This window comes from Sinocyclocheilus grahami, unplaced genomic scaffold (assembly GCF_001515645.1).
Source record: "Sinocyclocheilus grahami isolate Dianchi unplaced genomic scaffold, SAMN03320097.WGS_v1.1 scaffold1.1, whole genome shotgun sequence".
Taxonomy (NCBI): Eukaryota; Metazoa; Chordata; class Actinopteri; order Cypriniformes; family Cyprinidae; genus Sinocyclocheilus; species Sinocyclocheilus grahami.
The window spans coordinates 3,906,972-3,919,672 of NW_015505180.1; the positions used below are offsets into that span (position 1 = coordinate 3,906,972).

At 39.9% G+C, this 12,701-nt stretch overlaps 1 protein-coding gene across 5 annotated transcripts in view; it reads right to left on the reverse strand.

The window, feature by feature from the left end:
* The window catches only part of LOC107587062 (transcription factor SOX-5-like), a 105,280-nt gene that overhangs the window by 36,479 nt on the left and 56,100 nt on the right, over positions 1 to 12,701 (reverse strand). For all 5 annotated transcript variants that reach the window (XM_016274942.1, XM_016274858.1, XM_016274789.1 and 2 more), the window contains 2 exons: positions 4,550 to 4,636; positions 1,178 to 1,350 (listed from right to left, as the gene is read on the reverse strand). In XM_016274942.1, the coding sequence (XP_016130428.1) occupies positions 1,178 to 1,350; positions 4,550 to 4,636 (260 nt within the window). The remainder of the gene's footprint in view (positions 1 to 1,177; positions 1,351 to 4,549; positions 4,637 to 12,701) is intronic.

The window sequence follows — 12,701 nt, forward strand, 5'->3', positions numbered from 1 at the left end:
AAAAACACTGTGTCCTAATCAGACATGATAGGAAGGAATGGGTCACAACGGTTGATTAATTTACTGGTCATCCAACAGCAAACTATATTATTATTGAAGCTGGCTAGTTTATCTTTTGCTAATTTGGTTATGTTTGAATATTTTAGCAGTGGTGCTCTAATTAACATCATGACAGTTTCGGAAAACAGCCTTCAACAAAGACCCGTTTATAAACACAAAAACTTATGTAAATGCCCCCCTTATGAAACAAGTACAATCAGGGTCAAGAGAATCCGGAACCAGCCTAATATATAGGTCAGCCATATATATATGTTATAAATAAACTAAACATTTTGAATTTTTACCTCAGTATGTGAGTTTCTTTATGTGTGCCATTATGCTCATTTGATTTGATTTCTCCATGAAAGTCTCTCACAGAGACAGGCAGCACGAGCCTCTACTGCACGACATTGATACCAGAAACACACTATCCATTATCAATTGCTGTTTAAGCTGAATGTAATAAAATCAGAATAATCATTCTCGTGTTTCAATGCATCACTAGTTATTTTTTGGTCAGGTAAAGTTTTAATCAGGCTATTTGTCCTGTTCGGCAAGTAAAATTATTGTGCCATTTTTCAGTAAACTTGCATTAACCCATTTATAGTAGCTAGTAGGCTGGTCAGCTAGCTAGTTCGACCTGTATTCTGTTATCTGCAATTCTGTCTCTGATGATGCAGTAACTACAGTGGGAAAAAACCTTCAGTCTGTCCAATGATTGTAAACAGTCACTGGGTCCGTCCGACTGTAAAAAATTTTGCGGTAATGTGACCAAAAAATATTTACTGAATCAAAATTTTGACCAATGACATTTCATTGTGTGTAACACCAAGCTTGTCGCTTTACTGCATTATCCCTGGTTAGAAATTGCAGTAGATGACCAGGTTGGAGTACGTATTGTGTAAAATAAGAGTTTATTTAATTTCTATATTTGTGTGTAAACTTCATTTGTTATCAATAAACTTTCTTCATATATATCAATATTTTGTCAGCCTATCCTGCCCTCCAGATATTGTTGTTGGCTTCAGCCATTGGAAAAACCACTAGTTAGGATCAGATGTAAAATAACTGATGGAATGTGCATAACTAAAGCAACACATAGCACATGCATGGCAAAACATGGTGAATAAGGGCTAACCTGGTCCTGTTGCTGTTTCGCTAACTCCATTTGCTGGCGCTGTTTTTCAATCTGTGAAGCAGCCAGTTTTTTCTGCTCCTCATGGGCGGCCAGTAGCTGCTCTCTGAGACTGCTGAGCTGCGTGATCATCCCCATCAGCTGGCGCTCTTTCTCTGCCAGGCTGTCTGGGGTGCCTGCAGGGGTTAAAGGGCACAGGCCAAGAGTCAAAGAACTAGGGAGGAAGCCTTGTACGCAGATGTGCTCCTCCTGAGATGTGCTATCGCCCTGGTGTTTACCTTGCCGTCGCTACGCATTTAGCATGAGTTGACCTCTGACCTCGGCTAAAGCTGAGAACGCTCTGACATACGAGCAGCCCCAGAGCAGACGGCAGGAGGGGAAGACTAAATCACTCGACAGGATGTCATTGCACTGTGGTATTAGCCCAGACTACCACCAATCAAACAATGTGTGTGTGTTTCTGTGTGTGCTAAACCCCTAAAGCGTTCAAATGTCCAAATGAGCACATGTCTGTTAATGAGTTCATGTGTGTGCAATTGTGCGTCTGAGGTCATATATCTGTTAAAACACACGCACACACAGACACACGTCTGCACAGCCCCACAATCCCCCATTGTTCTCAGTCTCTACATTCTGAGGGGCCACATTCCTCACCAGGGAAAAACAGATGATGAAGAAAGCAAGAGAAAGAAGGGAGTCGTAGCAACTGACCTGACCCTTTGCCCTGGCAGGAAGGTGAGAGTAAGCTCCATTTGTAACCCCTTCACAAACACACACACACACACACACACAGACTCAACAATGCACAATAAAGGCAACTATCACAGGCGGCCAGTTGAAAAAATAAACCTGCAGCTCCCCTTAACAGCTCCCAGACTGAACTTTCACAAGAGGGTGTGCATCTGAGCCGGCCCGGGACCAGGGAGGGCCTTGTGTGAAAAGTGACGAGGGATCAAAGCGATCTTTCTTTCACGCTTTCTTGCCGAGACCCTGTTGCTCATACTAGGGATGGAATCGTTAGATATTTTTCTTTCCTTTTTTTATTTTAAATATTTAAATTGAAGTATTTTAAATATTTATATATTTTTAAATATACTTTTTTTAGATTTAAATAAACTTAAATAAACATTCATTTAGATTTTAGAATCAAAATAATAATGCATTGTATGACATTGTTTTCCAACAAAAATGTGTGCATGAATTCACAGCATTAATGGAGATACAGTATAATTTCCAGCTATTATTGCAAACAAAAACCTTATGTGTAGTATATGGGTTTACCAACTAGTCATTCAGACTGCTTACCAACTAGTTTATTCTAGAACCATTTGTAGCTTTGTAGTACGCTCCTAACACAGTCGGTAAGATTCACTCATTAAAATGTGAATGGACCTCTGACACAATATACGCTAGATGCCCTAAGACTAGAGTTGACAGAAAGTGTTTATACACACACATAAGAAAACACACCAGCCTCATCAATCACAACCGAAGGCTTTTTACCTCGCCTACTGAAAGTTCAGCTTTGGATCAATAAGTGGTTTCCTCTCTCTCTAAACATCCTAAGGCTGCCTTTACTGCCTTGCCTCATGTCACAAACCACAGTAATTAACCAATTTGTAACAATGTAATACCTGTCAAGCAGCTCTCACTGCTAATTAATGACTGGGCTTAAAAGATAAATCCCTAAAACAGCACAGTGCTGTATTACATGAGGGAGAGAAAGAGCTTTTATTGTCCATTTCCACTTTTCTTCTCTCTTTCTCTCTCATTCTGTCTCTTTTGCTCTGTAATCATCTCCGATGTGGTTAACTGGTTCTTTACTGTACAATATATTGAGTCGACTTCATAAAGTACAATTCTAATTACATATGTTCTATAAAATGCATACATATGGTTCTGAATGCTGGTCAATACAGTGCGTCAGTTGTGTGAAAATACATGATATATTTCCGTATCACCATATCACTATGCAGCACCCATCCACCCATAAAGGTTCTGTATTGGCATCTATGGTTCCATGAGAAATCTTTAACATTGGAATGAAACCTTTCTATTGGACAAAAGGTTCTTTATAGTGAAAAAACATAATTAAAATGTTCTCCCTTTTTAAGAAAAAATATGATTCTCTTAAGAACTGCTTACTGAAAGGTTCTTTGGCAAACCCGAAATGGTTCTTCCATGGTATTACAGCAAAAAAAACCTTTAAGTGTAGAGATCCACTATCAACTAGTGTTGTTTTTGGCGGCCTGTTTTAATTTTAGTTTTAGTCTAGTCTTTGTGTGAAACTGTCATTTTTCTCGTCTCGTTGTCGTCACGTGATAAAGGTTCGTTGACGACTATATTTAGTCATAATTTTCGTTGACGAAAGCAACACTACTATCAACCTCAGTTTAATTTCAGGGAAAATATCTGCTAGTAGCAAAACAGCAATTTAAGCAGTTTTGCTAACTTCCACCATTTTGCTAAATTCAACAAAACAATCCAATCTAGCCACAAATCCATTCCCAAATATGTATTGGCAAAGCCTAACGTGAACATACAAAATGATTCACAGGCTGAGAGTGTTCCTAATTGGCTAAAAACATGTGAATCATCCCTCTGACTTTTTGTTTGCTATCAGGACATTTTATTGTAATATTTAAGAAAAGCCTGCTTACAACACCTAATTTAAAACAACCTACTTGTTTATATATACTCGTGTGTCCATTTCTGATCTTAAAGGGTATGCACAGAGAGAGAGGGGACAGTGGCAAGGGCCCTTTCCAACTGCTAATCATCGGTGGTCGTGGCAGGGATGCTTCTCTTGCTGAAATGTCAACGGCTTGATCAATGGCGCTCCCTTTTCTGCTCCAGGAGCGAGAACAAGCTTCGTTTGATTACATATTTCTGAGGCGCTTAATGAAGTACATTTACTCTCGAGTTAGCCTTGCGAACATGCCACTAGTGCGAGAAAGGTGTATGGAGGCTTGTTAAAGTGATAGTGGAGTGTGTTCTCGCTACAGCTGAGTGACCTAACAGGATGTATCATTAACCGTGCTAACATGAGCGAGGCTGTTGCTTAGCAAGTCATCCCGACAGATCATTAACCAGGGCCGGCGAAGAGGCTAGCGCTAGGTAGATTAGCATACCTGAGCTCTTGGAATGCTTTAAGATGTCTAAGGTGACATTTAATATGAACAATTATAACTATGATTATAGGTTCAATTCGAAACTAGAACCACAAAAACCAGCTCTTATGACCCAATCGCTGATGGAAATAGCGAATACTTTGGTTTAATACCACTAAAAAGAGACACAACTGATATATCAACTGTCAAACACAACATGCATACACTCTGAGGTCACATGAAGACACAAAGTCTTTCGTTTTACCTTTGATCTCTCCAAAGTTGCCAGAACCCATGGCCAATAGCTTGTCTTTCCAGTCCTTAGACAACAGCCTCTCAATACTGGGGCCCTCTGAAGGGGAGACAGAGAGAGAGAGAGGGAAAGAGAGAGAATTACCACAGGCAGGCAACATCACAATGTAGCTCATTTAAAGTCCATTTGCTGTAATAAAGGCCCGTCTCTCTAATGGCACCAACAGTAGGGCAGGAGGAAGAGAGGATGGAGAGCGAGAAAGACAGAGAGAGAGAGAGTTGAGCGGCTTCCTCACCTGCTGTTAGCCAATCATTAGCCCTATGCTCCAGCTAACACAAAGAGGCTCTTAATGCACCGGGTACAATGGACACATTATCGAGGCTGTGCGCTTTGTTTTTCTAATACACCCCACAGACCCACTAACCCCTCCACCCCACACGCTAATTACTAACCTGCCAAGGACGGACGTCTCAAACAAGAGAGAGAGGAAAATTACAACAACTCTCAACACCCCATCTGTATTCCTCTCTAACACATGCACACACACACACACCAGTACCAGCATCACCATCACAACAATTAACTGCGATATGAAACAAAACCAGAGGAAGAGAGAAACACAAGGTGTGTATTTGTGGTAAATGACAGCAGCCAGTATTTTAGCAGGTTGAGAAACTACACGCACAAAACAATAGCAAGGTCATGGGTTCAATTCCATATTATTTTATATGATAAATTGTTTTGAAAAACATATTTAAAACATATTTATTCAGACTCAATAACATTTTAATCATTAATTAAACCCTTCGGAATATTAAAATTTAAATCTACAAAGGCAAAAATACATACAATCATAAACTTGACATTCAATTACAATTTTATTTTCCTTTCATTTTTTCCTTTTTTTTTGTTATTCTACATCCTGTAGCTTAAATAGTAAAGTATGACGCTTGCAACAGCAAGGTCATGGGTTCAGTTCTATGTATCTTTATATGACAAATTGTATGTTGAAAAACATCTTTCTCTCATTTAACTTATGTATTCAGACTCATTTATATCTTAATCACTAAACCCTTATGAATATGGAAATTCACATCTTCAAAAGCATTAGCATACACATACACACTCTACATTCAATTTACTTTTCTTTTCCACTTCACTTTGAACGTCAAAGGTTTAATACCATATGATTTTATATGATAAACCGTGTCTTGAAAAAATTCTCATTTAAATCTTAACCACTAAAGCCTTCATAATATGAAAATTAACATCTCCAAAAGCAAACACGCACACTTAAACACTAATCCACCAAAGTAAAAACACCAGGTGGCACCATTACTAATTCAGCTGGAGTTAAAACACGGAGCACTAACCTGTGTCTTTGCGACTGATAGACTGTACAGGCCCCAGGTGGGCGGCACGCACTTACACTCAAAGACTTGCCAAATAGAAGACAACTTGCCAAATATTTAATGTCTGATTAATGGTCAAACTTCCTCAGTGGCATGTCTGCAATTTAAAGTTTAGCGCATTCTTGTCTCTTGAGTATTTCTGAATATCCTCTGCATTCCTGGTCTCGCCTCTGGACTTCAAAGTTTGACAGTTTCAGGCCTGTAAAAGACAGTCTTTGGTTTATGGACACACTCCCTTAACGTTCAGCCAATCACCTTCACTGCTGCTGTTTCTACTGACAGCTGTCTCACTGTCACCACAACAGGTGTTATTAGCCCTCGGCTCTCTCTCTCTCTCTCTCTTCTATTCTGGCATCTGTGTGTAACAATGACAGAGGCTTTTAAGCCCGAGAGCTTTGACAAGGAAAGGTTTCAACAAATGGCCACTCCGTCTATCCCCCCTGCTTGCTCTCTCTCTCTTTCTGCCTCAGTATGTCACTTTCTCCCTCTCTCTCACCACAGCACTGTAATAGTTATTATTTTTATTTATTAACATGGCCGCTATTGTCCCTGCTGACAGCTCCTTCACTTTAACTATTAATAAAAATAGAAAGCCCTCTTTTATGTGACAGCCCGCAGCGGGTATCTGCGCAATCGTTTACTGCTAAATGGACGAAGAAGGAAGCAGATATGCTGATGTATCTGTCTTTCATGGCAGCTCTTGTCTTGATCTCGTTCTTCATACTCTCTTATGGTTTGGGAAGAAAAGGACTGTTGCGGTGCCCTTTTGTGAAGGCCTTTGATAGAAGCACCTCTCACTTTTTTCACTATGAAATATATGACACTTCTGCATATGCTGAAATTGCTAGAATAGACTCTAACCTGCCACTTTATATAAGCATGTAAGTATAATAATAAAAACTATTTGAATATAGTGAACTGAAAATTTACAAATGAGATATCTTTTAATATCCCAGTTGTTTTTAAAATACTCCACTAATATCACAAATGTCTCCTTTAAAGTTTCACATTGTGCTCAGAATACATTCAATACTTAAATTAAACCCATCTGAAAACTGAGTGAGCAAACTTCTAGCTATAAAATGTTCTATAAAGATAAAGGATAAACATTAACTGCCGATTTAAATCCAATATTTGCTATGTGAATAGGTTATCAGCATTAAAAATATGTGCATAACAGAGAGAGAGAGAAAGAAGTGAGAGAGGGCAAAAACTTTGGGACTGGTTCCATTAGTATATTCCAAATACGGCAGCACAGCTTGTATGCATTAGTGTAAAGGGGTCTTGTTTGTGGCAGCTGGGTGGAACCCTGCATATGCACCCTTCCAAGGTGGGGAGCAAATTTTTGGTGGGACCAGCACTGCCTGAGGGGCACAACGGAAAGAGAACAGTGTGACTCTTGGAAAAACACACAGCAAGGGTGTGTTTGAAAGAAGGAGCGAGTGTGCCAAGATATATTTCAATTAGACATAACATGATTGAAAGAGAATGTTTCCTTGTAATGCCTGAAATCTGAAATATTGTTCCTAAGCAGCTTAAAAAAATAGTGCCAAAAATAGTGAGCAAGTTATGACAGTAATTAGAAAAAAATTCAAATAAAATATGAATAATAGCATTAATAAAATATTTGTAATATGAATAAAAAAAGAGTGATTCATATTTAGACAAATATTTTTTAATAAAACAATATGCATATTTGTTTTTTATTGTCCCTGGACCCAATTTTGGAAACCCCTGGACCAGTCAACCATCCTGATCCATCCCTAGTCATATGTCTCTGATTGTGCCTAGAACAGGATGTTTGGCAGACAGATCTAACAAACAAGCGCTGGGTGTCAGTTGCACACACTCATATGTAAAATGAATATGAGATCACAAACTCACCATCCACCACACCAGCCATGCCAACACGGGAGAGAAGTTAATCTGACAATAATAGGTGAATTATGGGGCATTATTAAAGTTCATTGGCTCCAGAGGACTCCAGCTGCTGGGCAGAGCCGTAGCCAAGATGTCCGGCCACCTGGCCTAAAAGCGTGGAAGAACTGCTCAAGATGTGCCACCACCAAGCGCACTTTCATTCTTCACACACCATGGTCCAACTTAGGGCGGCCCGGGCTCCGTACTTCACAAACAATTTCATCACTCACTCTGTGTTTCTCTATGCCTCGCCGTTGCGATGCTATTTTTTGTCCAAAACACTCTGACTCAGCCCGGCCAACTCTATTTTTCCAATTATCTCATATTTGCAAAGCCAATGAGATGTTTTGTTCGGAAAAGAAAGAGGGGGCGTGGGGTTGGTTTTGGAGGAGTGGAGAAAAGTGGGGAGATGGAGGGGGAATGAGACAAGGAGAGCCAGGCCCACGGTGGACAACAAAAGGGCCAGTGTCCCAGCGCCAGCTTCACGCGGGTGGGGAGGGCTCACAGGAAAGGCCCTGGCTCGGGCCTGGCCCAGCACGCGGCACCAGAACAGGCTCCACATTGACTGCTCTTGGCAGAAAGCAACACGCTGCAGCAGCTCCCAGTCGCCACAGAGGTCAGGATTGAATAACCAATTATACAAGCACCCAGCTAGTTTATCTAAGGTTGGACAGAAAGGATCGTCACACACTTTGAGTTCAGTGCCGTATATATGTCCAACGCGAGACACGCACACACGGGAGTCCAGCTGCGCTTAGATCTTTGTGAGGAATGAATACAAACACCCACAGATGGGTTTCAGTCACGAAACTAGTAATTAAAAACTGTGTTTGTGACTAAAACACTGTAATCAATTAATGCAGTCCAGATCAGTCGTCATTTAGGGTGTCATGTTTAAAAAAAGTTCATGAGATTTTAAAAAGCAAGTGGCAGAAGTTCGATTCAGAAACAAACGTGCTCTGCAAACTCTACTCCTGAATTCCCCTGTCAAATGAAAAGATGATTATAATCACCCTTGATGATCAATTTATGTATGGCTGTTATTTGCCCAGAGACCGTGTTGAAAATTCTTTGTAAAGGATGTTCAAACATCGGCGGTCGCTCGTGTTTTCTCCCAGCGTGGCAGACACTGCGAGACTGAGTTCAGAAACGCACTGAGTAAGAAAAAAAACATTGGACCAAATCTCTCATCAAAAGCCGCCATTCAAGCTAAAAGTCCCAATTATGTGTGCTGATGTAGGAAAAGGCAATGCTTAGCAACACTCTGTACAAACATTTACACACACACACACGCAGAGAGAGAGAGAGAGAGAGAATGTCTTCTTTCTTCTTTTCCCTCAAAAAATTTTCCTGTCTCAGAGAGGTGACACAAGCAGAAAGAAAAAAAGAGAAACATGGAGAGAAACAGCGCGATGGAGATAAGGTGAGATTTTGTGTGAAGTCGTAACATGTAAAGTGTGTGGAGTCAACGGAAAGAGCAAAGCTGAAGTTAAAGGTCAGGATGTTAAACACCCTTTACATTCAAAGCAGTCACCAGGGCAACAGGGACAATTTTCTAATACAAAATATATAAAGAAAAACACCTTGGCTGGAAAAAACCCTGTTTGTTCTCCCGGTACAGTTTTTTTTTTTGGACAGTACAAAAAAAAGAAGACATTTTGTTCTAGAAACACTGACATCATGGGTAAACAGAACTATATATAGTTAGTACCCATTTGAATTGGTCACAATCAAAACATCAGACCTTATTAATGAAAGGCAAGCAGAACAAATTTCAGTGTAAATTGTTTGCAAAACCATTTGTACATAAACCGATGTACTGCATATGCATACACATTTTTTTTAATGAACAATTTAAAGAAATTTGTCATTGAATATTTTATTGAATTTTATAGAATGTTGCGATTTGCGAACTACATTTACAGTATGTCCGCATTGTGATACAAGGACCCGCGAGTGCTGCAAAGTGTGCTCTTCAGCTCTAGTCCTCACTTAGATGATGATAAATCAATTTTCCATAAATTAATAGAAAATAATTCCCAACTAAAGTTGCAGGGTGAGATTTACAAATTGAAAAAGTCATTTATCTCTGACGGAATTGTGCCCTTCACATATCTGCAATCCTTCTCTGACAGATGGTGTTGTGGGTGCTTATGTCCAATTTGATTTGAACCAAAACTCCCGCCAAATTTATTCTGGCACCTCTTGCGCGGTGCCAAATTTACGCTGCCAGATTGAAATAACTGCGTGGAGGGCATGACATTGTGAAGAAGAATGTGAGCAAAACCATCACGACGTGTGAGAAAGTCTGAGAAAATGAAGACGTTCTCTGAGGACATCCAAGACTTCAAATCTGGCTGCCGTACATCTGATTATCAGCCATGTTACTGATACGCACACACACAAGCACGCACAAATATATGCCATTGTACATACATGTAGAAATTAATTAACATGCACACATACCGTGTTAAAATAAGCCTTTTTATATTCCATATGTGGCTTACTGTTATTGAGCCTGACTGTTTGGTTTTAAATAGCAGGCTAAGTGAATTAGCCTGAACAGGATAACATCTCAAAACTCTTAAAAGCTAAAAGAAAAGAATTACATATGTTTGCAGACACTTAGGTCTGAAATATAGCATGCAATGAGGCTTATGCATCACATCTATGGGATTATACTTTAAATGTATGCTAGGAGGTAGTTCACTCAAAATTTAATTTTCTCCACTTTCAATGTATGGGGAAAACTACCTAAATAGCTCTTTTTGTGTTCAACTGAAGAAAGACAAAGTAAAATGGGTTTGAAATAACAAGAAGGTAACTACATTTTGAACTCTTCCTTTATTAGTGGATCATCTGCAAAAATTTATTGTGCCACGGTGTGTCAGAAGAAAGGGTTAAGCTGGGCTCAGGGCTCCCCTCTCCTCCAAGCATACACATTTCTCTTGTCAAAGGCATCCTGTTAAAGTAGGCCAGGGCATATTTGTGCTTCCTCCGTGTGCTCTATAATGGAAAATGACACTTTCAATCTGTCTCGTGGCAATAACCCCTCTTCAGCGCGTCTCGCACGCAGCCCAGTCAGCAGAGAGCTGTCATAGCCCCGGGGCCCTGCCGCCACCCGCTTTCATTACATCACTTTAAAATGACAACAAAAGAATACAACGTGTTCGTCTGAGTCTCTGATGCATTAACTGAGGGACAGCAGGAAAAAAATGGCTTTGGACTGAGGCAACAGACACACGCATGTACGGTTGCAAACACTTGCTCTCACAAAGACGGCATCACAAGAACCACAGCCTGAAGCGCATTGACAAGGACGAAAATAAATAAATAAAGTAACAAAATAAATATATAAAATTTGTCAAAGCGTATGACAGAGGCTGCGGTGTATGTTAAAATCACAATTGCTGTATGTCGCGTTGAAGTGTACTGTGGCTTTCAGAAAGCAGCTGTCACAGGCCTGTCACACACACAGGCAGACTATGCTGACATGATAATGCTGCTTTGCATTTTGGAGACAAATAAAAATAAGGCAGGCTCACTCAGAAGTCTCCATTTTAACCTCTTGTCATAACAAACTGCCCCTGGCAGATGAAAACATTTATTACCCATATTACAATTCGCTTCCTCTGTCTTCACATTTCTGAGTTTGTGAAGTGTTCACAAACAGCCTTTTTTTCTGAGGAGGCACGGACATATACTTATCAATAAGCAAAAAGGCTTGAAAAAATGGATCTGACCTGTGCAAACAGTAAGTAGGGAATCTAAAGGCATGTTTTTCCCCAACGCACTCCGGATTTACACTGGATTTAATCGTTGCTGTTGTCTCTGGGTGCCTGGGGCAGTTAAAATGCTCTCGCTGTAAGAATGGCCGGTACTGTGTGGGCTCCATTGCTCCCAGATACTGGTAGCCATGTGAGAGCCATTAGGTGATTGTTAACAGCTACTAAGAAGCTGCCCATGTCCGACCAAAGCCAGTCAGACCCCTGCACCCACCACCCGGCACATCCCTTCCCTCGATTCCTTCTTTCTCTTCATCTGTAGGACAGGAAGAGGGGAGGTGGACAGCGTGGGGGATGGTGATCAATTCACATGCTTTCAAGTTAAAACTTTAATTGCTTGATAAGGTTGGTCATGGGAATAATGCTATTTTTCTATAAGCTATATTTCCATTGGTTAGTCACCAGCAGGGGTATGGGACAACACAAAGCGGCCTGTTTCATCTTAATTTGTTTAGTTAAACCCATACTGTGTCGGACTGTGCAGTGCACTCATAATAATGATAACATTTTAAATGCACTGGAACACGGCACTTTAGAGGTCCTCAAATATAGTTACAAATATACACATGATCCCATCTGTTAGAAGAACCAAAATGTACTGGGATAGATATTACATTTCCCTTGTTAAACTTCTAAATCTAAAGTTTAGTAAAATAATTAAAAACATAATTATTAACATATGTACATAATCTACAGTTAAAATACTTTGTCAGCAATGATGCATTTCATTGATAAAGAAAATCACAGTAAAGACATTTATAATGTTGCAGAAGATTTCTATTACATATATATGCTGACCTTCTGACCTTTCTATTCATCAAAGAATACTGAAAAAAAGTATCATGGTTTCCACAAAAATATTAACCATTTTATTATTAATTATTTTCAACAGAGAAGTGGGGGAGTGGGGGCTAAATCCACAGCTTCCCTCTGTTCTCTTGTCCCTGTGTGCACACTTAGGTCCAAAGTTCCTGAAACATCACAGGCCTGTAAGCAAATATACCAAACTCATGACAAACTATACATTCTATTGTGCAAGAGCGCTTA